The following is a 25,937-nucleotide window of genomic DNA, read 5'->3' on the forward strand; positions in this document are numbered from 1 at the left end:
GTACGGTGAAGTTTCCATTTTCTCATACAGCAGTATATTGTCTAAGCAAGTGTGTTTTCTCCACATTCTTTTTGCCATGCAGGTATATCACAGTGTCATGCCAAACTACATTCTCAAACGCATTCGTTTCTCAATTCTGGGGATGATTGGACACGCACATCTCGCAGCTCTTGACGACGTCAATGTCAACCGTCGCCACAGCACAACCAAAAAGACCGCGATAGGAAGGTATAAAGTCCAGTTCTCAAAGCATAAAGAAGACTGTGGCCAAATAGAAAATTATACGACAGAAAGAGCTATGAGTATGTTGACAAGCTCATGTGTGAGGTGGTAGCGGTTGCAAATGGCAACCTCCATGTTCCTGCCTTGGAGAAGCGTGTTTCCCTGCCAAATTCCAGGTGGAAGCCTCCTGAGAAGGCTGAGGTGGTGCAGGATTTGGATATCTTTGCCTGATGGTATTCACAACGCAGGCTGGAAGACGACAACGAACGTGCTTGCCCAATTTGCCGTGTACATAGTGTGTACTGCCTGTGTGCCGCATAGCGTAGAGATCTACACAAACACAGAATGTCATATGGAATGTGTATGATGAGTGCTTGTACACATACCACATTGCTGTACCGTAATAATTATTATAGTCAAATACTCATTTACTCTACATATGCGCTGTATTGCACCTACCGGTACCTACCTGCACTTTCAGTGCGCGCGCCATACTAATTTAGTGTCCACTGGTACAAAGATGGAGGGTCTTGTAGAATTTACCATAATTGCTGATTTCAAATTGAATTCCAATGATCTGGGGGATGAATACTGATTAGGACGCGTTCGATTACCTACTAGTACAGAGATGTCTTGGTCAGAAAGTACAGATTTCTTACTCTCCTGCCAGAATTTGTGCATTATTTTGGTGTACGCTTTCTTGACCCCACGCTTGTACGTTGCATGCCATGGTATACTAGAAAACGAGTTTATTGACAAAGTCTATCGCTTGAAACGATTAAGTATGGGTTCGGGTGTGATCAAAATTAATGCACCCATGGTGCTCATAAACTGTGTGCAGTGCTCTCTTCACCAACAGAACACTACCTACCATACTTTGTAGATCTTGTACCAATCCAAGGGAAAATGACAAAGACAAATGTGAGTCATGCATGAAAACTTGTGATAGCACGGTCTATAGTACAGAACAACGTTGTTCGTGCTATGCCTGACAACAATAATTAGTTACACATGTCATGGCCCTGTATAGATAGTACTACTCACCAATACCACTATAGTACTGCACACATTCACTATCAGCCTGGCGCCTACCTCTACCGCAGCCCCTCATCAATGCCCATTAGAGTATTGTTCTCTTCCTTTTGATTACGATAAGCTAACCTCTCTGTCGCCGGACCTAGACTATCCATTACCATAGAACTGTCGTCTATTGCCTCTGTTGCCGGTCCGCTGGTCTGCTGTTCCGCTTTGCTACTCCAATTCCTCATTAGCAATAGTTAGTTTAGCGCAGCTCACAGCTCGTTCGCTGCTATCACTACCCTACCTTCCAATTCCCCGATCTCTATTCTTTCCTTTACTCTCTTTTACTATATTAGAACCTGCTTTCCCTTTTAGTCCTTGAGAGAGAGTTTGACCCAACTGAGTGAGCGCAACATCCTTCCTCACTATTGAACCTGAACTGAATCCACAACTAACTGCTTGTGCTTTGTGTTGTCCGTTACGCTTGGGTTTGGGGCTAAGAAGTGCACATATATTTTGTGCCAACGGACTTCGGGTTACGGAGTTACGTAGGGACGACACTCAGCCTTAGGCCACTACACTTGGTGCTGTGACCAGGATCCTTCTTGGTCCCCGTCCGAAGGCAGTTCAGCTTCTCTCTCTCCCTCACTCTCGACGACCATGAGTGAGGTACGCCAAGCGTTGGAGGATGGGGCCAACGCCCTGCAGGCCATGCGCCGCACTAGCTCTGCCAGAGCTTTACGCCGTCTCCGGGACGACCTGTCGTTTCTGGAACGAATTTTGGTACGCTTCCTGCGGAAGAACGTGGACGAAGAGCTGCGGGCGGCAGCCGTTGTTGAGGATGAGATTCGTGGCCACACTCGGACACCGCATCTGGGGCATGGCGCACAACCCGGTCGTCCTCCTCGTCAGCGCCCTGGCCAGCGCAACAACTCCAGAGCTGCTTCGAGGAATCGCTCTAGGAGCAGGAGCCCGCTGGCACGGCGCGGAAACGACAGCGCTGAAGCCCGTCCCGCCTCAGTGGCCGAGCCGAAGGACACGGGCACTACGGATGTCGCCGACCGGTCAGCCAGTGACCCACTGGCGCTGGAAGCGGAAATGCCCGCAGAACTCGTGTAACTGTTACTCACGTTTTGCCCACTGCTCTGGCCACTGCTCTGGCCACTGCTCTGTACGCCTAACCTGCTGGCTGCAATACTTACGCTGAGAATACTTCGCTGACTACATCATAGTCTTTACCGTTTACGCCGCTACATTTTCCATGCTATGTCTTGCATGCGTCAAAATGCCAGCTAGCTATCTCTCAACTCTCATGGTAAAATAATTTACGCTTTGTGACGATACCGGGTCAGAATCACGGCCTGCCTGAACCAGAATACTGTGTTCTGTTGTGTGTGTACGCCTAGCCTGGACTCTACTCTTGGCATCCGGTACATGGTAGATCTACATCAGTACATGGTAGACTACGGGTCTTGCATGACGCTGTGAACAGTCAGTCCTCAAACATTCCGTGGTTACAGTGCACTCTGGGGCACCAGTTCGAAGTAACGTTTGAGTTCTGCTTCTAGTTCTGAGCACGGAATGACATCCGGTGTGCATGTTCCACCGGCATTACGCTAAACAATAACAGTCGCGAACTGTTCTGGTACGAATATTATTATGGAAGAATCACGCACGCAACTACATCTGGGACAGTGATAAATGTTGCATGATTATTACGCTGCGCTCGAGCCATCTGCTCAGGATGCGCCGAGACTTTGGTAGTCCAATACAATGTATTGTCCGCCTCTGATATCGAGTGAGGTAACGCTGAGATCGATGCTCCTTGCACGCACTGTACCAAGGGTGCGTCTCGCCCACTTGATTCTTACTGTCCACGTAGATCTACGTGCTCGCTTTGCGGGCGGAAGCACGCCACCGATTATGATTGGGTTACGTTGGAAGAGTGTGCCGTCAGGTACGCTGTGGTCTTCCGCCACCATGGCACTCCTATTGATTAGTAGGGCCGACCACGAACGCTGATCACCCGGCTTCCGCCGATGTCGTTTTCCCCCTTTGGCGCTTCTGGTTTCTGATTGTCAGGAGCCCTATTGTATGCATGGTATCGTACTCGTATTACGCTGTTGTGATTGACAGGCGCCTGGCGCTGCCTCCGTCCTATTCACGTTTCGTTTCAGTTTCCGCTGATGATTGTCCTTTGTCCCGCGTGGCGATTGAGTTTCGCCTGGGTTACGCTTCGTCTGGTCTGATACGCCTTTGGCGATGTGGTTCCGCCTGGTGCAAGAGAATGATTGTGCGCACGATTGGTGCGGTGCGGATCGTCACTGGAGAAGTTCCTGGTCTCGTGACTGGATCCAAGATCGGAGTAGAGAGAAAAAGCTCCGATGGCTCGCGGTTTGTGGTTGCGCTAATTGCCCGTCGTTGTATTGCTGCCGAGTGCTGGCGACGGAATTGAAGCCTGATCTGACCGTGGAGTGGTTAGTGTTGTGAAATGCGTAGCCGGCTACGTGACACGCGGCGAAAGGCCGCTGTGGTGCTCGGGAGCTCGCGTCCGACTGATCACCGGAGAGCGGAGCTGGCCAGGTAAGAGCATGGATATATGCACGCGATCAGACCGTTGTCCTTGTCTTCCGAAGTTGTCCGCGGAAGGATCCAGAAGGGTTCCTGCTAGCAAGTGTTGCTGTGTTGGTGGTATTGCCGAAGTTGCCACGTAAGTTACGATCGTTGATCGTTGCTATTGAAATATTGTCCTCTATTGCATGTGTTTCCGTTGCAGTGTCTGGGGAGTTCCCATTGTTAGGTTGTCGTAGGGCGATTGTTGCAGTGCCTGTTCACTGAGTCTTTTGAAGTTCTGTTATACTGTTGTGTTGAAGGGAAGGCTATTGTAGCACCCCTTACTTACGATAGGTTTCCAGGTTTTGTGTTATTCCGTTTGTAGTTCCATTGTGTATTGTTTTCAGCTGCACGAACGTGCACTCCGCCGCCCTGTGGGCCCTCCTCTGAGCTTGTCGTTCATTTCCGCCGAGTCGTAGACTCCTGTATTCACCGTGGGTTGTCCCACGCTTCGTTGTTTGTCTGTCAGAGACCTACACGCATTAGTAGACTTGACGTACGCTGTAGATCTTCGTCAGTGAACGACCTCGAGATGGCTCAACCTGCCCGAGCCGCAGCCGCTGCTGGTGCCCCAGCGCCGGCTGCTGCCGCCGTTGCAGCTCCTGCTGCTCCCGTTCCCGCCGCCGCCGCAGCCCCTGCTGCCGCTGCCAATCCACTGATTCCACGCCCTGCTGTTATGCCTGAGGCATATGACGGTAGTGATGACTGGGTAGAGTACCACCAGTATTACGATAATTGTGCTCTCGTCAATGGGTGGGCAGACGCCCAGAAGGCCCAGTTCTTGGGAGTACGCCTACGTGGCGCTGCACAGCGCTTCTACGTTACTCTGCCCGTTGCTCGCCGCGCTAACTGGCAGCATATCTGTGCCGATCTGGCACAACGTTTCGCACCCGCCGCCAATGTGCGATTGTTCAAGGCCCAGTTCAAGGCCCGCCGACGCCAGCCTGGTGAAGACCTGGCCCACATTGCCGATGATCTTCGGCGCATGGTTGTCCGTGCATACCCACAGATGGCTGATCATGACAGGGAGGAATTGGTCAGGGACCAATTCATTGAGTGCCTCACGCCGCTCGTGCTCCGCCTCCGCCTGCAGGAAAATCCGCCTGCTACCGTACAGGCTGCCGTGGAAACGGCTTTGCATCTAGAACGCATATGGGGCAATGAGCCATCCAGAGGTGACCTCTCTCGTACCACCGGTCAACCCGACCTTGCTCAGCCGTCCTTGCTTGTGGCTGCGACGGGTGCTCCTATTGCCGCTCCTGGCTCACTTCATGCTGCGCAGCCCGCAGCCGATCCCCTGTCCGCACTAGCCGCTGCCCTTGGGTCGCTGAATAGCAAACTTGACCGCCTTGCCATGCCCTCCGGGGGCCCTCGACCTCCACGGGACAGCCGTCCCCTCTCCCAGTCTTCCGCCCGCACGCCGAGTGGGTGCTGGAACTGTGGCCGCCGCGGTCACCGCAGGGCTGATTGCCATCTGCCACCCGTCCCAGAATACCCGCGTGAGAATGCTTGGAAACCGCCTAAGTCTGCTCCTCGCTATCCTTCGGGAAACGGTCACTGACCGGAGCGACGGGCCACGCCTCCGGTCCACCACGTGATGGTCCCTCCCTCATGACGCACGCTTCGCCAGGTCTCACTCCGCCGTCCCCGGACATGATGGTCCTGGGTACTCTCAATGGTCGCACTGTTAAGTTTCTGGTTGACACTGGCGCCGCTGTGAGCCTCCTCTCCTTGCCACTTGCCACGGAGCTAGGACTTCGTGAGGAATGTCTATTGCCACCGCCGCCCCTTCGTCTCTGCGGCGCTGATGTTTCGGACCTCACTATCTGCGGGACATCCGTTGTCCGCATCGCTGTAGGTGCTAGTACCTGCCTCCATGACATCTATGTGGTTCGCCAACTGCATCACCCTTGTATTCTAGGTCGTGACGTGTTGTCACACATCCCCTGTACCATCCAGTCTGATGGTGCAGGCCTCCGCTTTTCCGCTGCTGAGTCTTCTGTGTCCACAGTTGACCCCACTCGTATTGCCCTCTGCTTGTCCGGGCGCGCTACGGTGCCCCCACACCATGAGGTGTTCGCCTGGGCTGTTCTTGATGATCCCACGGAGGATGATTCGCCGCTCCTGCTGGAGCCTGACCGCCCACTTGCTGAAGAGCATAGTGTATTTGTCGCTCGTGCTTTGGTCAATCCATCTCAGGGCAAAGTGCCTGTTCGCCTGCTCAATTGTAGCGACCATCCGATTACACTTCGCCAATCCCAGCACGTGGGTGCTGCCTATGCCATTAACGCTGTACATACCGCTGAGAATGATGAGTTGACCCATGACTTATGGGATGATCCGCCACCACATACCCAGCTCTGGGATGCGCTCCGCGTTGACCATTCCGCCCTCTCTGCTGATGAGCTCGCCGAGCTTCAGAAGTTACTTTCCCAGTATCGTGACGTCTTTGCCCTTAGCTCCCAGGAGCTCGGCCGTACTCGCCTCATGAGTCACTCAATCGACACTGGGACGACTCATCCCGTTTCTCTGCCTGCCCGCAGGCTGCCTTGGGCGTCACGCGAGACGGCGCGCCGTATTGTGTCGGACATGCTTGACCAAGGGGTCATTGAGGAGTCCACCAGTCCTTGGTCAGCTCCAATAGTCCTGGTTGCCAAGAAGGACGGTTCGATGCGCTTTTGCGTAGACTATCGCCGGCTGAACGATGTCACGGTCAAGGATCCGTACCCATTGCCCCGGGTCGATGATACGTTGGATGCTCTAGGTGGGGCCCGGTACTTCTCCACGCTTGACCTTTGCTCTGGCTACCATCAGTTGCCCATGAACGACGCTGACCGCGAGAAAACTGCTTTCTCCACGCCTGACGGTCACTATCACTTTAACGTCATGCCGTTCGGGGTCTGCAACGGACCGAGTTCTTTCCAGCGCCTCATGGGTGCTGTACTCCGTGGGTTGCAATGGCAGATATGTCTCGTCTATCTTGATGACATTATCGTGTTTGCAAGGACCTTTACTGAGCACCTCTGCCGGCTCCGCCAGGTGTTCTCCCGGCTGCGTTCTGCTAACCTCCGCCTGAAGCCATCGAAGTGCTTCCTGTTCCGCCCCGAGGTTGAATTCCTCGGCCATGTGGTGTCCGACAAGGGCGTACACACCGATCCCGCCAAGGTCGCCAAGATTGTGTCTTGGTCGGAGCCGCAGTCCAAGCCTGAGGTCCGCGCATTCTTGGGTTTCTGCGGGTACTACCGCCGCTTTGTACGTGACTTTGCTTCCGTGTCGAAGCCCTTGACCACTCTTACGCGTGATGATGTGTCATTCTCTTGGACACCCCAGTGTACTGACGCCTTCCGTCACTTGAAGACCGCCCTGTCTTCCGCTCCTGTTCTGTTGTATCCCCGCTTCCAGCCGGATGCACCCCGTTTCGTGTTAGATGTTGATGCCAGTGGTGTTGGTTTGGGAGCTGTGCTCTCCCAGGCCGATGAAGAAGGTCGTGAAAGGCCCATTGCTTTCGCCAGCCGTTTGCTCTCTTCCACTGAACGTCGCTATTCCGCCACTAAGCTTGAGCTGCTTGGTGTTGTCTGGGCTTTCGGCCACTTCCGCTGTTACCTCTTGGGCCGCCCGTTCTTGGTTCGCACTGACCATCGTGCCCTTCAGCACCTCTCTACGTTTAAAGACCCATCTGCCATCATTGCTCGGTGGTTGGAATTCCTCAGTGAGTTCACCTATGAAGTGAACTACCGCCAGGGTCGTGCTCATGCAAACGCTGATGCTCTGTCCCGTCAGAGTGCTCCTCGTCAGTGTGTTGCCTCTGTTGCAGAGCCCCCCGTGCCTCTGCCTACGCCGTTTGTTCAGCGTCGCCGCTGGGCACCCGCTGACTGGGCTGCCGCTCAGTCCGTCGATGAGGACTTGGTTCTCTTCCAGTCCTGGCTCAGGATACACCCGCCTCAGTGCCTGCCTTCCTTCAATGGAGTCAGTCCTGACCTGCATGCCTACTGGCGTGCCCGAGACCAGTTCTTCATTGAGCATGGTGTGTTGTGTCGCCGGTTTGAGGATGACAACCCATGTTCTGAGCCGCTTACGCAGATCCTTGTGCCTCGGCACCTCCGTCCTGAGATCCTCCAGGAGTACCACGACTACGCCGGTCATGCTGGTGTACACCGCACATGTGGTCAACTCCGCCGACGCTTTCACTGGTACGGGTTGAAACGGGACGCTGAAGATTGGGTTGCGAGTTGTGAGTCCTGCAGCAAGAGAAAGAAACCAGTGCACAGAGGACGCGGCGCCCCGCTCCAGGTCACCTGGGCAGGCTCCCCGTTCGAACGAATCGCGATGGACCTGATCCCAGGTCTCCCAGAAACGGCTGGTGGGAATCGACATATCCTTGTGGTTGTTGATTACTTTACCAAGTGGGTGGAGGCGTACCCTTTGAAACGCATGGACGCTAACACCATTGCTTCGGTTTTCGTAAGTGAGTTCGTGGCGCGCTTTGGTGCTCCACAATCTTTGCATACGGATCAAGGCCGAAACTTTGATTCCGCGGTCTTCAAAGAGGTGTGTGCCCTCTTGGGGATCAAGAAAACGCGCACCACGGCTTACCATCCTGCCGGTGATGGTCTGGTCGAACGCTTCAACCAAACGCTGGAGGCCTTGCTCTCCCACTACGTGGCCAGTCACCAACGTGATTGGGACACGCAGCTGCCAGCCATGCTCATGGCCTACCGTGCCACCCCGCAGTCGAGTACGGGTTATACACCTGCTTACCTGCTCTTTGGGCGCGAGTTGTGTTTACCACAAGATGTGGCCTATGGCTTGCCTTCCGCTGACGCCGCTCGTGACGAGCCGTCCTATGTACAGACTCTCCGCCAGAAACTTGCGCATGCGCATTCCTGTGTGCGTAAGAAGCTCGCCTCAGTTCATAAGCACCAAGCCCGTCTTCACGACGCTGGCGCCGTCCCGGTGCGCTTCGCTCCTGGTGACCTCGTTTGGTTGCTGGTCCCCGCCGTCCCGGTCGGTACAGCACCGAAACTGTCCAAACTGTGGCGTGGACCCTTTACGGTACGAGACCGCCTATCGGATGTTGTCTACCGCATCCACACTACGTCTGGTTCTCGTGAGTGCTTCCAGGTGGTCCACGTGAACCGCCTGAAACGCTGCCATGTTCGTCCAGAGCGCTTGGCGACCATCGCTGAGATGGCCGAAGACAACACGTCTACTGAGGCGGCGGGCGATCTGCCGTCTCACTCCGTCCCTCCAGCCTGCCGTGCGTGGGGCACTTCTGCCACACGCCGCACTATGGCTGCTGGCCCCCGTGCTCGCCCACCGACCTCACCATCGTATGCGACAGATGCGACCGATCGTCTATATCATGATGACGTCGATGATAGCCTTGAGTCATTCCCGGAGCCTCGGCTCATGCCAGCCATTCCACAGCCACTGCCGCTTGCTGCCAATGTACCAGCAAGACCGTATCGCATCCGTCGCCCACCGGGTCACCTCGCAAATTTCGTCTGGGGTGCACGCTTTTGAGCTTCACCCAACAGCTAGTAGCTCTGTCAGTATCTGTTAACTAAGCCTCTGTCTCGTCATCAGTTTCCTGCACCAATCTCCCATCTCCTACTGCTACCTGCCTTCGAGTCATTGGCTCTGCTGTTCTACCACTACATCTCATCATTTCATCATACCATGCTGATACCATCACTCACCTATAGTACGATGACATGAACACCAGGACTCCATTCCGTGGCCTGCTGAGCCTCACCAAGTACCCGTCTTACCCAGCCATTGCCACCAGTTACTGGAGTATCAATATTTCTGCTATGTCTTCGTTGTCCGTCCACCCTGCCACTATAGCCGATTCCGTTTAGTGCTGCACTTACACTAGTACTGCTATGATGTCGTCTGTTCTCTACTACCCTGAGTGCACTGTTCCAGTCTACCATCTTGTACTGCCGCCATCTGCTATAGTGTCTACCGTCGAAGTACTGTCTTCCATGTGCCAAATAGTGTCTGCTTAACCATCGTCATGAGTACCGCCCGCACTGATCTCTGTCTGCTACCTGATGTCACCGAGTAAGACTGTCTATGTACGAACAATTGTGCCCTGTATCGTTAGTTCTCTACGTCTGACTTTGCTCCTAAGCCCACCTCTCAAGTACCTACTGAAAACTGTTACTCCGGTTCCTGTGCCTCGGGCACTGAACAATTACATAGTTTGTAGTTCCTCCTTATCTACCGGATGCTTAGCTTCTGATTGCTTCATGGCACTACTAAAAACTAAATAAAAATGTGCCAGTGGTTAGCCCCTTGACCATTCTTTTCTGTTTAGGCATAGCTCATCAGCACTCTTCCTGTCTTGCTGTTTTGATTCTGCTTCGTGCCTGTTTGCATTGCACATTTTTTTTTCTTTCTTTCCCTTTTTTTTCCCCCACAACATTAGAACCTGTTCGGAATGCCCCAGGTTGGTGCGAACATAGCCTACGAACTGTATTCCCCACTGTTAGTTGCAGCTTTAGCTTCCCCAGTTTAGTTTTGGTTCGCAGTCTGACGCTTTGTTCCCTTCTGCTCACACCCTCTTTGGAACTACTGCGATGTTTAGTTTTCTCTTATTTTAGCCCTTTTAAGTTGCTCTCTTGTGTTGTTTCTTCCCGTCACGAGGACGTGACCCTTTTCTTTGTAGCCGAGGGAGATGTCATGGCCCTGTATAGATAGTACTACTCACCAATACCACTATAGTACTGCACACATTCACTATCAGCCTGGCGCCTACCTCTACCGCAGCCCCTCATCAATGCCCATTAGAGTATTGTTCTCTTCCTTTTGATTACGATAAGCTAACCTCTCTGTCGCCGGACCTAGACTATCCATTACCATAGAACTGTCGTCTATTGCCTCTGTTGCCGGTCCGCTGGTCTGCTGTTCCGCTTTGCTACTCCAATTCCTCATTAGCAATAGTTAGTTTAGCGCAGCTCACAGCTCGTTCGCTGCTATCACTACCCTACCTTCCAATTCCCCGATCTCTATTCTTTCCTTTACTCTCTTTTACTATATTAGAACCTGCTTTCCCTTTTAGTCCTTGAGAGAGAGTTTGACCCAACTGAGTGAGCGCAACATCCTTCCTCACTATTGAACCTGAACTGAATCCACAACTAACTGCTTGTGCTTTGTGTTGTCCGTTACGCTTGGGTTTGGGGCTAAGAAGTGCACATATATTTTGTGCCAACGGACTTCGGGTTACGGAGTTACGTAGGGACGACACTCAGCCTTAGGCCACTACACACACAAAACATTACGCGCATCGATCCTCACAAGATAAGTCAAGACATACTCGGAGCAAAGAGAAATTTGTTTGTGTCATGCATGAAACTTGTGATAACTACCAGTACAATGTCTTTCTTGTGCGACGCCTACTGTAGTGCGCCTGACAACAATAAATTTCCCCCAAAAAATAAGAATAAGTGTATCATGCTGATACGCGATCCTCATAAGACAAGTCAAGGCAAACTAATTGAGGCTTACCTAATGTCAGACTCTTCTGTCACTGGCATTGGCGGCTTCTGCATGTCGAGATAACCTCGAAGAGCAGTGATGAGCACAGCCTAATGCAAGGATACGATCTCGTAATCTGCGAGGTCCGCTACGCAAGAAACCTTGGGCCGTCTCAGTGTCGACAGCGACGGCAGCATCCTACCAGCAAAATCATTCCCGCGGGCTGGGCATGGCTATACACTTTTGTCCACGCTCGCACCAGTCGGAGTCCCAAACGAATCGAGATTCTGGTGGCCAAGCTACTCGTCTTCTGTCGGACGCAGCTGCTGACGCATCTTCTTCCTCCACATTTGTTACACGCGATGGCAGCTCCTCAGCAGAGTATCTGGGCTCCCTGCCCCAACCATACGCGGCGGTGGGCTGTTGGTCGTCCTCACTGGCCTCAGCATCGCTGCCTTCATTGCTGGGGACAGAGGATTGTTCGGAATCGCCCATCTTCCCTTGAAATACCAACTAAAATTAGTGCTTGTAGACTGGCGAAGAGAAACGACTTTGCCACAATGACGTAGGCAGCCCGTGATGATGTAACCAAATGGCCGCATGACGTCAGGGCGCGGCCCCCGTTTTTGCAATTTCAAAGTGAAATATCTCAAGAACGCTTCGTCGTAGAGACTTCGGACCAAGACCATTCGACTCAGCGCCCGAAACTCTACAGGCTATCAAAGTTTCATTTTTTCGTGGAGTTCCCCTTTAACTGCAACAAGACTGCATGCACTGAGTCTGATGCCGAGTGATGGCTTTCTCAGCTCTTTTTGTTGTCTTGAAATCAGCGTCTGGTCGAAGTAGAGATTCCTTGCACTCCGTGTTGAAGTGGGACATCACGCGTAGATCGTGCTGAACAAGTAGCGTTGCCATCAGTCGTATCAAGAGTACATGTTATGTACTCTTGGTTATGTACTCTTGGTCGTATCAGTCACATAGTATTAGTAGTCACAAGAGTACAATGTACATGTACTCTTGGTAGTCATTATAATCACACAGGACACGACAAAAAAATCGGTTATCTACATAAAAAAAAATCACAAGACACGTGTACGTGTAGATCTACGTACAGTACTCGTAGATGTGCAGTTGTGCATGCAGTGAACATGGTGAATGCCCTGCAGGCCTGGCTAGAGCTACAAAACTCACCCACACATGAAAGGCTGCTGAGTGCTGTTGAGTGTTGTACATGTAGCGCCTGCATACGTCGTACGCGTCGTAGGTCTACGTCGTAGATCTACAAAGTACAAGTAAAATTAATACTACAATAGTGTATCTACAATAATAGTTACTTGGCCAGTACTCAATCTGCGGACAGCATGCTGTTTCGTTCTTTTTGAACTCATCAGCGCAGCACAGAGGAAATGAGGCCGAACCTGATAGCAATGGAAATAAAAATTTCCAATCAGGCCCGAACGTACCTTGCCAGAGTGCTCAAACTGACAAGTCAGTGAGCTCTGCATAACGCAAACAGCAAAGGCACTACCCCACCCAAGAGTGCTCAACTGCTACAACAGACAGTACACTACAAGTTAACTACAAGAGCAGGAGCGAAATGTAGATCTACAGAGTAGATCTACAGGTAGGTGTAGCCAGTGGCAGTAGCTACGTAGATCTACGTGGGTGTGTGTACCATGGATGATGGTGTGCGAGCAGGGAGTCGTAAAATACCACGACTCCCTGTGTGCGAGTAATATTCGGAGTATGCCCATCTCAGCTTGCTAGCGCTAGCTAGCTGTGCATGTGCAGTATGCTAGCATGCAAGCAGCTAGCATACATAATACACCACCCGCACGTAGATCTACCGACCGACGCGACGGCGACCGTCCGTCGACGCGACCATGCACCACACTTTTTTGAATGCAAGAATTTTTGCGTTTCCTTGCTGATCCATTTCGCTGAACATGAACACTTTTGATTTTTATTATTCGCATTCGATATTCTTCTTCGGTTGCGAGCAAAAGAAATTAGAACATTTAGAGCCTATAATTGATCCGTTGTCTATCCTATTGAGGAGAGAACCACTATGAAGCTGATATCTGGAGTTTCTCGCTGTCAGAGCTAAATAACCCAACGGAAGCCAGTTTTTTTGGCGTTGCTGCTCACGAACTATGTCAGTGGCGTCAGTGGTGCATAGATGACGGAGTGTGCTTCTCCCCGTGAAGTATTCACTGCACGGGCTAGAGTTAATGGTAAAGACTGTCAGATTTGCCATGAGCGGACATGGTTTGGCTGGAATAGGGTGTCGCGAGGGCAATCAGGTCAGTATTGCGATTCTTTTTATTTTATTTTTCTTATGTCTTGATTTTGTTTTGCACTACGGTTGCAGATTTTTTCAAATTGACGTTATCTGGGTGTTGTTGTCTGCACAGGACACTATGAGGATGTAGCAGAGCTGGTAGATGTTCTGGCCGTGCTGCCCACGCGTAGAGGCGGGTGTTTGGACATAGCTAACCGGACGTGTCCGAGTGGCCACACTGAAATTACCCTGTACCATGGTAGAAAAAAGCCTAAGCACCAACGCACTCTGCAGACCATCGTGGTGGAATTCAGTGATCCCCAGGAGTGCATACAGTGGTCCCTTCGGCTTCAGTCCTCGGTTGCAGGTACTGCTCCCAATCTCATGGCTCACATGTCTGATGCTTAGGAGGTTTTGCAGCTGTGTCTATTTTGCAGATTGCGTGGCGTAAATGTATGACTTCACTACAGAGTACAGTGACAGGTGCCCACACTTTCACGCACATATGCCTGCACACAGGTTCACTGGCTTAATGTCACGTACAATGCTGCCGTCAGCAGTGCTTGGCGCACTAAGTAACCGTATTCAATCTCGTGTTTGTTTGCCATGGGCACGTGTGTATGTGTGGGTGTGGGTGTGCACATTGTGTGTCTGTGTCCGCACGTGGGGTGTGCAGAAGTCCGAGGGCGTCCTCGCAACGTGCATGTTTTCATTAACCCGGTCGGCGGCAGAAAGCGAGCGCCGGCAATCTACCAGAACCAGGTAGCACCTCTGCTGCACATAGCCGACGTGAATGCAACGGTCACGGTGACAGAACGGGCCAATCATGCCCTGGAGGCACTGCAGGAGATGCAGCTGACCGGTGTGGATGGCCTGATCTGTGTCGGTGGTGATGGCATGTTTCACGAAGTGCTGAACGGCCTGCTATTGCGAGCGCAGCGTGATGCTGGCGTCAACGTCGACCGCGCTCGCTTCCTGCCCGTCCGGCCACGCATCACCATTGGTATCATTCCGGCAGGTGAGTTGAACCCTGCATCTACTCTGTAGAGTTGCTACAGCAGCAACCCTTTCCTTTGAACCATAGATCTCATTTTGTGTGCTCAGCACCTTTTTTGTTATGCATGTAGATACACAATCTCCGGACATCATTCTGTTTTAACCTTATTAGGTTTCCTCAGCGGAGCTCGAGTTACTGGCTGAACCGATTGCTATGATTTGTTGTTCACTACCAACCGAAATTATGGTTGCAGTCAAGGCAAGGGGCAAAACAGCTTACCCACATCCCGTATCGACTGGATTCAATGCTATGACTGCATATCGACTGACATTGCCATCATGCATGAACACAAATACAGCACCACCATCTTTCACTGCCAGTTTCCACTTTGGTTATGTTCTTTTGTTCACTCCCTGTATCTGCTTCATTAATCTGGTGACCGCTGCTGGTTTCTCTTGTTTCTGCTCGTGTTGTGTTGTTCATCTAGGTTCTACTGATGCTGTTGTGTTTGGCACAACTGGTACAGTTGATCCTATCACCTCCACTATTCAAATCATATTAGGTGAGTGTTATGTGTGCCCGTGTGTGTGTGTGTGTAATTTTCCGGAACTCGGGTCTATCGCTTGGAATCCGACGTCAGGTCTACCAGGCCGTGATTCTTACAGTGCTGCTGTATGGTTCTGAGACATGGACGCTGAAGGCACCCCTCCTGCGCAGGTTGGACACGTTCCATCGACAGTGTGTTCGCACGATCCTGAGTGTTACCCGAGACCAGCTGTGGCAGGAACACCTGTCAAGTGAAGACTTGGCGAAGCGCAGCGGCATGCCAGCCTCGCTGGAGGAGGCCATTCGTGCGAATCGCCTGCGATGGCTTGGTCACCTCGCAAGGATGGACGACACCAGGTTGCCAAAGCAGATCCTGTTTGCGGAGGGCACTAACACGCGGCCCCGCCATGGACCCAAGCGTCGTTGGAGAGATGTGGCAGCTTCAGACCTGCGTGCGACCGGTATCCCGGAGGCGCAATGGTACCACCTTGCTCAGGACCGTAGGGACTGGCGCGAACGTAGCCGTCGGAAGCCACCAAGCCAGCCCCAACCAAGAGTGTTCGTCTGTGTCTGCGGCCGCGACTTTCGCCGTCCGAATGATTTATCCCGACACAAGAACTACTGCCTCGCCTAATAGCTATCATCGCCTTCGGCGATGGGCTTTCCAAAGGTCCAAAGGTGTGTGCGTGGCATGTGTGTGTGTGTGCGTGGCATGTGTGTGTGTGTGCGTGGCATGTGTGGCATGTGTGTGTGGTGGAGGTGGTGTGTGGTGGAGGTGGTGTGTGTGTCGGTGTGTGTGTGTATGTGTGTGTGTGTGGGTGTGTGTGTGCATATCGATCTCCCTCTCTAATTCTCGCCCCGTCTCTCTCTCTTTCTCTGTGAGTGTGTAGCTGACTCCCTCTCTCTCTCTCTCTCTCTCTCTCTCTCTCTCTCTCTCTCTCTCTCTCTCTCTCTCTCTCTCTCTCTCTCTCTCTCTCTCTCTCTCTCTCTCTCTCTCCTTTCTCTCTCTCTTTCTCTGTGAGTGTGTGGCTGCCCCTCTCTCTCTCTCTCTCTCTCTCTCTCTCTCTCTCTCTCTCTCTCTCTCTCTCTCTCTCTCTCTCTCTCTCTCTCTCTCTCTCTCTCTCTCTCTCTCTCTCTCTCTTTCGCTGTGAGTGTGTGGCTGGCCCTCTCTCTCTCTCTCTCTCTCTCTCTCTCTCTCTCTCTCTCTCTCTCTCTCTCTCTCTCTCTCTCTCCCTCTCTCTCTCTCTCCCTCTCTCTCTCTCTCTCTCTCTCTCTCTCTCTCTCTCTCTCTCTCTCTCTCTCTCTCTCTCTCTCTCTCTCTCTCTCTCTCTCTCTCTCTCTCTCTCTCTCTCTCACACACACACACACACACACACACACACGCACACACATGCACGCACGAACAGTTACTATGCTGTGGGTGATGTGTTACACTTTTAAAAGTCAATGCGCGATAATGTCTTGTTTTGCTGGCGTTGGTTGCTAACAGGCGAATCTCAGGCTATGGACATCGCATCCATTGAATCCAGCGGCTGCTTGCTGAGATTTGCATCACTGGCATGTAGCTACGGGTTTCTTGGCGACACACTAGAGCACAGTGAAACAATGCGATGGATGGGACCACGGCGCTATGACATCGCAGGCACGCGCTGTTTCCTCAAGAATAAGTAAGCTCGTGGTCCGGTGCGGTTCTCCTTTCTCTTTTTTTGAGTTGTGTCGCTTCTTTGTTATGCACTGTACCGGTTTTGCGTGAGTCTGGATTAATTGTGGGCCTAATTAATTGAGCTCTAAAAACAGATCTGTGCAGCACTAAAGCTGGTCAGAGGTAATGCAACAAAAGACATTACATAATTTGCAACACACAGTGTACACTCCTGGGAATTCTCTCATTTGTGTCTTGATTCAACTGTGAGATGGGCACTGTGCTGCTGCTCTGGTTCGCTCTTTCTATGGCATGAATACTCTTGGCACAATCATTGTGCCAAGAGTGCATAACCCCAAGAGTGTGCAACTGCGTGCACAACCTCCATATGGTTTAAGCGACCACCCCACGGTGCAAGCAAAAGCGGTCGTTAAAGGGGAAGTATACCCTAAAATCAAATTTTCACCAGTTGTAGTCTTCTGGGTGCTGAGTCGAATGGTCTTGGTCCGAGGAAGCTGCGACGCTCCCTTCCTACTTGAATCCCAATCAAACTCGCGCACTTCCACCGAAACTGGGTGACTGCGCCCTACTAGATGGGGATTTGTATGCAAAATGTCACTAAAAGCGCCATTTCGTTCTTATAAAAGCACGGATGACCGCGATTGGCCCATATGTTGTAGTCTTTTGGACGCTGAGTCGACTGGTTTTGGTCCGAAAAGGCTGCGATGCAGCGTTCCTCCTTTATTCCCAATCGAACATGGTTGAACAAGCGGTCACGTGCTCCTACGTACACCAGTCACCTGGTCACCGTGCCTGCAGGGTACAACTTACTAGCCTGTTTGACCTTTTTTGGGTGCAGTCCTGTCACTCGAGTTGAACTCGAGTTGAACCTTGGTGTGAAAGTTGTCACCTGCTGGCGCGGTGACCAGGTGATTTGGGCACCCAGGAGCACGTGACCGCTTGTTCAACCATGTTCGATTGGGAATAAAGGAGGAACGCTGCATCGCAGCCTTTTCGGACCAAAACCAGTCGACTCAGCGTCCAAAAGACTACAACATATGGGCCAATCGCGGTCATCCGTGCTTTTATAAGAACGAAATGGCGCTTTTAGTGACATTTTGCATACAAATCCCCATCTAGTAGGGCGCAGTCACCCAGTTTCGGTGGAAGTGCGCGAGTTCGATTGGGATTCAAGTAGGAAGGGAGCGTCGCAGCTTCCTCGGACCAAGACCATTCGACTCAGCGCCCAGAAGACTACAACTGGTGAAAATTTGATTTTAGGGTATACTTCCCCTTTAAAGCCAGGTGGGCTTTAGAACCAGGTCCCACAGTGTCTGTGTAGAACTGTCGGTGCATGGAGAAACGGTCGTTAAGAGCAGGTGGTCGCTAAACCCAGAGGTCGCTTACACCAGTTTTTACTGTAGCTTGCAGCAAGCGGTTGCTGACTTGGGGCCTTTCTGTGCTGTTTCTAACACTAACAGGGGTTATGGCTGCAAGATCAGATACTTGCCCAGTCAAGACGAGGAGAGTCACCCACTCGACAAGTCCTCCTGTTTCACAAAGTAAGGGTGATCCTGCCTATTGGTCAATGGTCGATGCTCCGTTGACCAGTCTGTATGTTGCTGCAGTGCCCACGCGTGAACGTCCTTAAGCATAATGTGCGGCTGAAACAAGCTGTTTGGCGCGGTACACCTCGAACAATGTCTTTGAGGCCTTTGTCTGCGTCTTCCACGTGCTCGCTTTGTGTGCTAAATGGTCACTACTAACTTACTTACGATCACTGATGTGCGGAATACTCTACTTGTAGCACTGGTCCTTTTCTGGAATTTTCCTTTACGAGTATATAAGCAGAATACCGTGCAACCTCTTCTCACTTCATCATTTTCTTTGAGACTTGTGACTTTCTCGTCTCTCTTTTCCCGCTCTCCAGTTGTCCAGTGTGCAATAAAAGCACGGACGAAACTGGAACTAACCGGGAGTTTGAGAAGGGAGCGTCAGCGTTGGCCACGAATGAAGAAGTTGCTGATGCAAGTAAGTAGTATTGACTGTCATCTGTCCTTGGCCTGATATAGCTGCAGTATTCACTTTCCTTGGCCTGATGTAGCTGCCGGAGCACTTGTTTCTATTTTTCTACTTCCATATGCCAGTGGCCATGGTTTTGGTAGAACATACAGACCTGCTATGCTACCCAGGTGGCTATGCTGTTCATGGATGCACGAAAGTGTTGCCGACGGGACATGTCGGAGTTGTTGTGTTGTGTGACAAAGCACCCTTTAGTCCGGCAATCCAGATGCGTGCTATTTGCACCCCGCTCCCTCTCATGCACTTTGGCGCGTGGCTGGCCTCCATCTGTGTAGCCACGGCGTACCGGTATTTAAGGGTTTAGTGTGAGGCTTAGCTAGAGTCTTGTCTTGGGACCTGATACTTCCCGCAATGCCTAGTGTTCTGCTTGTGAGTAGTGGTTTTGCCGGTGGTGCTATTCCATTGGCCTTGTATCTTTATCTTGTATCTTCATGAGCGGAAGCAGGGTGCAAAGCACACAGGGAGGATTGCTGGGCTCACGCATGTGCATGTGTTTGCGTACGGGCGAGTCTTCTCCTACTCACACGTGCGCCATGGTAGTGTTGGGACATCATATGTCTTGTAGGCTGATGGTGTGTTTGGGTTCTTTAATACTCACAACAGAGCTCTGGTTTGTCAGGAGCTCCATGCTGCACACTTGGTTGCTATGTTCACTTTGGGCTTTTCTGCTCCTGCTTTTTAGCTGACTCTTCAATCTGGCAAAGCCTGGAGGGCCGCTTCTCAAGCGTTGTCGCGTGCCTCAGTGCTTGTGCCTCGCCTCGATCTAAAGCCGGTCTCTCACCATCCGCTCACTTCGGCGATGGCTGCTTGGATCTGCTGATAGTTCGGCATGGCTCGCGCCTGAATACATTACGTCAGCTTGTCCGAGTGGCAAGGCAGGGTTCACCTGTAAGGCTCTGCTGGTGCTTCATGCTCGTTTGAATTGTTTCCCGGGTGATAAGTGACTGCAGGGACTGATCCGGAAATCATTGCTTGTAATAAACTATATTCTTTATGACCAGTAATCTTTTCTTAATGTGCGCAAGCTCCACTGACCAGTAATCTGTTCAGACTAAATGGCGTTGTCCGGCAGGGTAATGATGCATTGGGGCCAATGGGGGTACGTTTGTGATGGACTGTGACTTGTACGTGTGCTTGTTCTTGACAACGTGACTGTTGCTCTTGAGAATGTGATATTGGTTTTGCAGTATGACATTGGACTTGGGAGAGAGAGAGAGACACAGAGAAAGACAGAGACAGCCACACACTCACAGAGAGAGAGAGAGAGAGAGCGCGCGCACGCGCGCTCGACGGAAACAGACAGCCAAGCACTGTCTGCCAGCCTTTATCAACTGGTACCTGGCCCAGTCTAGCATTGCAGTTCTGCTCCCCAGCCATTTCCTTTGCACCGTGAGCAGAATATAATGTGCTGCTATCCATGCGTGTGTGGCGTGTACCTGTCTTGTGTAGCTAACATTGCCATTTGTTGAAGTCCGCCGCTGCAAGGAGATTCAGTTTCGTCCTATCCTGCCACCTGATCTGGAAGATGGACTGAGAACTCGTTCGGAGGCCTCGTCTGTCCTGCAGCTGTCGCGATCTTCCTCGGACAATCGGTATGTTTGCTGGCCTGCTACGTTTCCCTGAATTGTTTCCATTCGCTTCCGTATAATTGGGCGATATCGCCCGTTTGGTTCTGCGAATTCAAATAAAAACGTACCTGCCTACCTGATCAGTGTTTGCTCGGACTAGCATAGGCTAACAATATTCTAGCCAGGAAGCTTTTGGTGTGTTTTGCTCATACATGACCAGTTAGGTGGCAAGCTTGTCCTGAGAAGCCCAGGTAATTTTGTTTGCTGTGTCTGGCGTGTGCATGTGATTGCTTTGTTGCCCATCCAGTCTTGCAGCAAATGGTCGCTCTGGGCACTCACTGAGTACGGGTGGGAACACAGTGGCAGATGCATCATCCACCACCGGCTTAACTGAAACCAACAACGGAACACCGCGTACACCAGGTAATAGCTCATCTTTGAAAATACTCTAATTTCCGAAATTTTACCAAGTAGATGCTCGAAAATTTAGGTACAATTACATGTACTTGTAAAGTTGTATGAAAGAGATGCACCGATAATACCCAAAATTGACAGTATATGTACACCGAAAATTTGTGAAATTCCAGTACTCGGCAGGTGTACTTGCCGCATCTTGTGTGCAGAAAGGAGTGGGTAGGAGCTGATGATTGTTTTCTCGTTTTTTTCCTTCGTTTTGCATGATTGTTTTTTTGGTATTGTTTCCACGGTGTTTTGTTACATCAGAGCCACCATCGCCATCTGAAGTTGTTAGCAGTGCTGAGAGAGCTGCAAGGCTGCGGGACCACGTCAGCATATGGAATGTGGATGGTGAAATTGTGTCTCAGGCCGGCATCGACGTACGGTAAGTTGTCGACAGTCCATTCAGCGGAATTCAGGGCTCACAGTCGGTATGCAGGATCGACAAAAGCGTCGTGCGAGGGCGGGTTTGGTGCACGTGAGTCGCGTGACCCCACGAGAGCACAGATCGTGTACATCCTACGCATCCCAACAGAACAAAGAAGAGAAAGAACCTTGGCTTGAGTTGTAGCCTGTTCTTGTCTTGTAGAGCCGATGTTCGCGATATTTTGGTCGGACCTGTCCTTTCCTCGCTTCTCTTGGCATGCAGTGTCAAACCATTCTCGTTTCCGTTCGTCTCGATCTTGTGCTTTTACGATCGTGCATACTCCAGTGGAAATAGTTTGCTTTATTATTTGCACTGGGAATTGCACCGCAACACTGAACAGTTACTGCCAGCCCTCGGCAACGACTTGCCTTTCACTGTGCCTTGTAGAATTTGTCCACCGAAGGAGAAGGCGAAATGCAACCTGTGCTAGTCCCAGGAAATTCATGTCATGTAGCCGCTGTTCGACCAAATGCTGATGCTACAATGAGCGATCGCGATGTTCCACAGGTAAGAAGACAAACAAACGAGTCAGAGCTCGCCAGGCAGGTAACGCCTAGAACATACTACACGGAGCTGCTGATCGGATGGAGGCGAACGGGACCAGCAAATCCGCCAGGCGTTAGTTGAGGGCCACTAAAGGCCAGGTTTCCAGAGGTACCAGTTCCTTCATGATGGCGAAATGCGCTGCCACAAGAACTCCAGCGAGAACGAAAGTACAGCAACCAACTCCGCGGGCGAACTGAGGAGAAAACACTGAAAAATCTGTGCGCAATGATTTTCTGTTCGACGGCACGCGTTGCTGTTCCGCTGCATGCATGCGTTTTTCTTGTTGTTTGATCTGGTGCTGGTTTTGCACTTTTGGCGTTCTGCGCGCTGAGTGGCACTCACTCAAAAATGTCCACTACATCTCATTCTTGGTGGATTTTGATCATCTATGGCTTATTTTTTTCAGCGTGGAATTCTCCAGACATTTACCGATCACTTTTCCGATTGCTGCACCGAAATTGAAGCCAAAACGACCAGACTTTGGCTAATCCGTGCCGGAAAACTGGAGGGGAAATGGTGAAACGCTGCGGTAGATCACTGAGTTTGGGGTTTTTGAATCAGCACAGCGAATACCAGCTTCGTGGACATCAGGGCCGATGTAGTGGACTAGATCAAAGATTTGAGAACGAGAGAGCTTTGAAGCTCAGGGCCCTGCGCTATGCTTGTTGCCTAGCTCATCGTGCATGTTGTTAGAACTGATGAAAATGCTTTTTCCTTTGATTAGCTACATCATTGTATTGCAAAAACGTTTCAATGAGATACTGAAGTAACGCCTTCTGCATAGCTGACCCTGCCGATCACGGGCGTTCTGAAGTGGACGGGATGTCTGTCCTGACGTTTCCTGGGACCGGCGCTGACTCTGCCGATCACGGGCGTTCTTCTTCTTATCATTACTATACTGACGGCAACTAACATCCATTCTGATTGCATTTACTCGTCTCCCTACTTCGTATTTTTTTCCAGAAAATCTCCCCATACAGCAGGGAGTCGTTTACATATTATGACTCCCTGCTATACATCTACATGACTGTATATACGTTATAATTATTATGGTATCGGCGTACATGCGATTCCCGGGCTGGTCGACAGGCGGCCCAGCCAGCCTGCTAGTGGGATCTCGGCCTCGCACACAAATCCACACAAAATGTTACTGCACTGAATGCATTCCCCCGATACACTTCGCATATATACTCATTCCCTTCATGGTACCGTACTCTTGATGGTACGGGACAGGTACGGGATAGCGCCAGACATGTCGATGGCACAAACAAACAAAAATATTGTGGCCAGCTGTCTTTGCTGGTACGGTACAGTACGGGACAGATACGGGATAGCGCCAGGCGTGACACAAACAAACAAACACACAAACAAACACCAAATTAAAGCTGTGTGGACCCTGGCTAGCGCCAGACGTTACTGAAGTAACGTCTTCTGCATAGCTACGGGAATAAAGGAGAATAGAGGCCTGTGATTGGTCAGTTGTCATCACGTGACATCCGCGCAAAGCCGTGCGCGACTCCACGCTTTTGTATTGGACTGTGAGCCCTGGAATTGAGGATCAAAAACCCACTCTCGAAAATCTGGGTTTGTGATCTGCTTCTCCATACATTTTGCCATGGCATACCTAGCTGAATATCTATTTCCCTGTTCTTCGACTTTTTTGGCCTCAAATGTGGCAAGGAGTAATTACACGGGTCACACAATGCAGGATGTGCTGTTGTTTTCACGATATCTACAACTATGTGCGCGGGAGACACCAAAAAGTTCGGGTGGCAGTTTCCAATGAATGTACTGATGATGGGGTGGTGTTGCTATGGCTTCTCTCCTTCAGTCATCCACGGTGATAGTAGTACAGTGGTGTGATGCTCCTGCTTGTCTGCTTTGTTTTAGTTTGCTCTCTCCTATATGTGTGTGTGTATCCATGTGTCCACATGTGTAGTGTTCATCGTCAACTGATCACACTCTACTGCAGCGGCATATCAGCGCCTGTCGACACTGACCGTACTGGCTGCTTTGGTGGTGCCAACAGCCGATCAAGTCCCTCTCGGCCGTAGCTCCGTCAAAAGTTCCAGTTCTGGTCTTGGTCTTGTTGGTGATATGTTTCTGTTCCGGTCAGCTTGGCCCCGCGGCTACAGCTGGTCCTGTGTTGGTGATGTGTTTCTTTTTCCGACAGCGTGACTCTACGGCTGTAGCTGGTGCTGTGTTGGTGATGTGTTTCTGTTCCGACAGCTTGGCCCCGTGGCTGCAGCCTGTGCTGTGATGCGTTCTCGACTGCCACAGTCTGTGTGTGCTGCTGCTCGTCCCTATATCTGCTTCCATTAATGGCTTATGCGTTCCTTGACGAAACAACTTCAGATGTGTACCTTTTTCTGTCCCCGGTGGTGATGTGTTGTAGCGTAGCTGTCTTCTTTGGAGTTCAGTGACACGGCTGACAAATGGGTGCCAACTTCACTCAGGATGACACTGTTGTATGCTCAGCTGCGGAGATATAATCGAGATATGTGATTAGTAATTTAAATTGTGTTGGTGGTGACTGTATCGTTGTTGTTGTTGTTGTGTGTGTGTGTGTGTGTTTTATCGTCCTGCTGTTTCGCATCAGAGTAAGTTATGTGAGCTATGTGTTGCATGCTCAATGCCCCCCCCCCCCCCCCCCCCCACTTTACTCAGACTCCTTTATCCATGTGTTGATTCATATTTCAAAATTATATTCAGAGGCTTTTCTTCATTTTTTACTAATCCTTGGATCACAGACTTATAGTTACGGCTTGTCTCCTGTTTTGCTGCGTTGCGCCTGTCGTTTCATGCGCGCTGTGTAGAAATGAGCGAAACCCCTCGCATCTCCTTATCCTCTGCAGGCAGTGTGTCGAGTGTGTCCCGCTCTCAGGCTTCGCCGTTTGGCAACGCTCCTTTTCCTGTACTAGCTCTAGTCTGTTCTGTATCGGCATCGGTGTCTTTTTTTGTAAGGGATGGCTAGCTCTTATGGCTGTGTGCTTCTTGGCGACACCATGCCGCTACATCATGTTCTCTGTCCTATTAATGCTAGGCCGTAGAAGTTTAATTGTTAGTACTTTTTAACCTTTCTCTCTCTCTTGGTTTTTTTCCGGATCTCTGTAGACAATGTGCCACCACTGTGGATTTTTATTTTTGTTCAACTCTCCGGTGAGCTAAGACTAACATAATGTAAACGTTGCTACTGTGCTGGATCCAAGTAACACAACTGGCTGCGTTTTCTATCGCCACAATGACTTTCCCCAAGACGAGAATGTTATTTTTTTCCAACCCATACGTGTCTGTGTCAGTGAGTTCGGTCTGGCCTGGTGCTTTGTCTACAGTGCTACCGTATTTTCCGCAGTATTATAATTATAAGCCAAAAGTACGGTACATGTAGATCTTGTACTTTGAAGTACATGACTGTACTGTTTTACTTCACCACTTCCAGTGTGCCAAAACCAGCACTTTGCCGGGGGGGGGGTGCTCACGGCCATGCTTTGTTACGCCGGTAGTTTGTACTGGGATCAAGTAAAATGTACTGAATCATTCAGTGAATGTAGTAAAATGCTTGTGTTTGCCCTCTTTCTCATCTGTGCCCTGTTGGTTTTATCAAAAGTATACTAGCAACCGCTGGGGGGGGAGTATTCATTCAGACTTTATTATACCGGTACGCGGTATGAAGGATTCTCCAAAAGTACATGCCATGATACTTTTCAGTGGAAGGGTGAACCAGATGAAAGGGAAGTGAAAATAATAGTCTTGGGCGCTGGGCCTGGCTGGTGGTTGCCCACAGGGTCATACCAAGAGTACATAAGGCCAAGTAAAAAAAAAAGCTAGATGATCGTCCCCGTCCGCCCCAGTTTTTGTCAGCGCCCCAAGAAATATTTTATTTTTTAAATCGTGAGTTTTTGCCGAAATCGTTGGTTTTTTACCGATCGCGGATGCAGGAAACATGTGCACGCGTTTTCCGTGACGAACTTACTTTGTCAAAAGTAAATTGTTGGTAGTTGCTTCGCGATGTCGAAGTTCTTGACTGTGTTCCAGCTTGACGCAGATCTGTAGAG

General features: G+C 50.8%; 1 protein-coding gene and 1 long non-coding RNA gene across 2 annotated transcripts; one reads left to right on the top strand and one right to left on the bottom strand.

Moving 5' to 3' along the window:
* Window positions 1-223: 223 nt before the first annotated feature.
* LOC135808780 (uncharacterized) lies at window positions 224-12,245 on the bottom strand. Its single transcript, XR_010552124.1, has 2 exons — window positions 11,368-12,245; window positions 224-552 (listed from the first exon to the last, which is right to left on the bottom strand). It is a non-coding gene; the product is annotated as an uncharacterized LOC135808780 (long non-coding RNA).
* Window positions 12,246-13,265: 1,020 nt separating this feature from the next.
* Window positions 13,266-25,167, top strand: LOC135808781 (ceramide kinase-like). The gene is made up of 12 exons (XM_065322009.1): window positions 13,266-13,640; window positions 13,752-13,985; window positions 14,295-14,636; window positions 15,103-15,177; window positions 16,651-16,828; window positions 18,285-18,365; window positions 18,734-18,834; window positions 19,568-19,773; window positions 20,335-20,477; window positions 20,761-20,876; window positions 21,177-21,294; window positions 23,822-25,167. Exons 1-12 carry the CDS (start codon window positions 13,517-13,519, stop codon window positions 23,934-23,936), a joined length of 1,833 nt encoding a protein of 610 aa, XP_065178081.1. The 5' UTR covers window positions 13,266-13,516; the 3' UTR covers window positions 23,937-25,167.
* The last annotated feature ends 770 nt before the right edge of the window (window positions 25,168-25,937 follow it).

Source organism: Sycon ciliatum, chromosome 2, assembly GCF_964019385.1.
Source record: "Sycon ciliatum chromosome 2, ocSycCili1.1, whole genome shotgun sequence".
Lineage (NCBI taxonomy): Eukaryota > Metazoa > Porifera > Calcarea > Leucosolenida > Sycettidae > Sycon > Sycon ciliatum.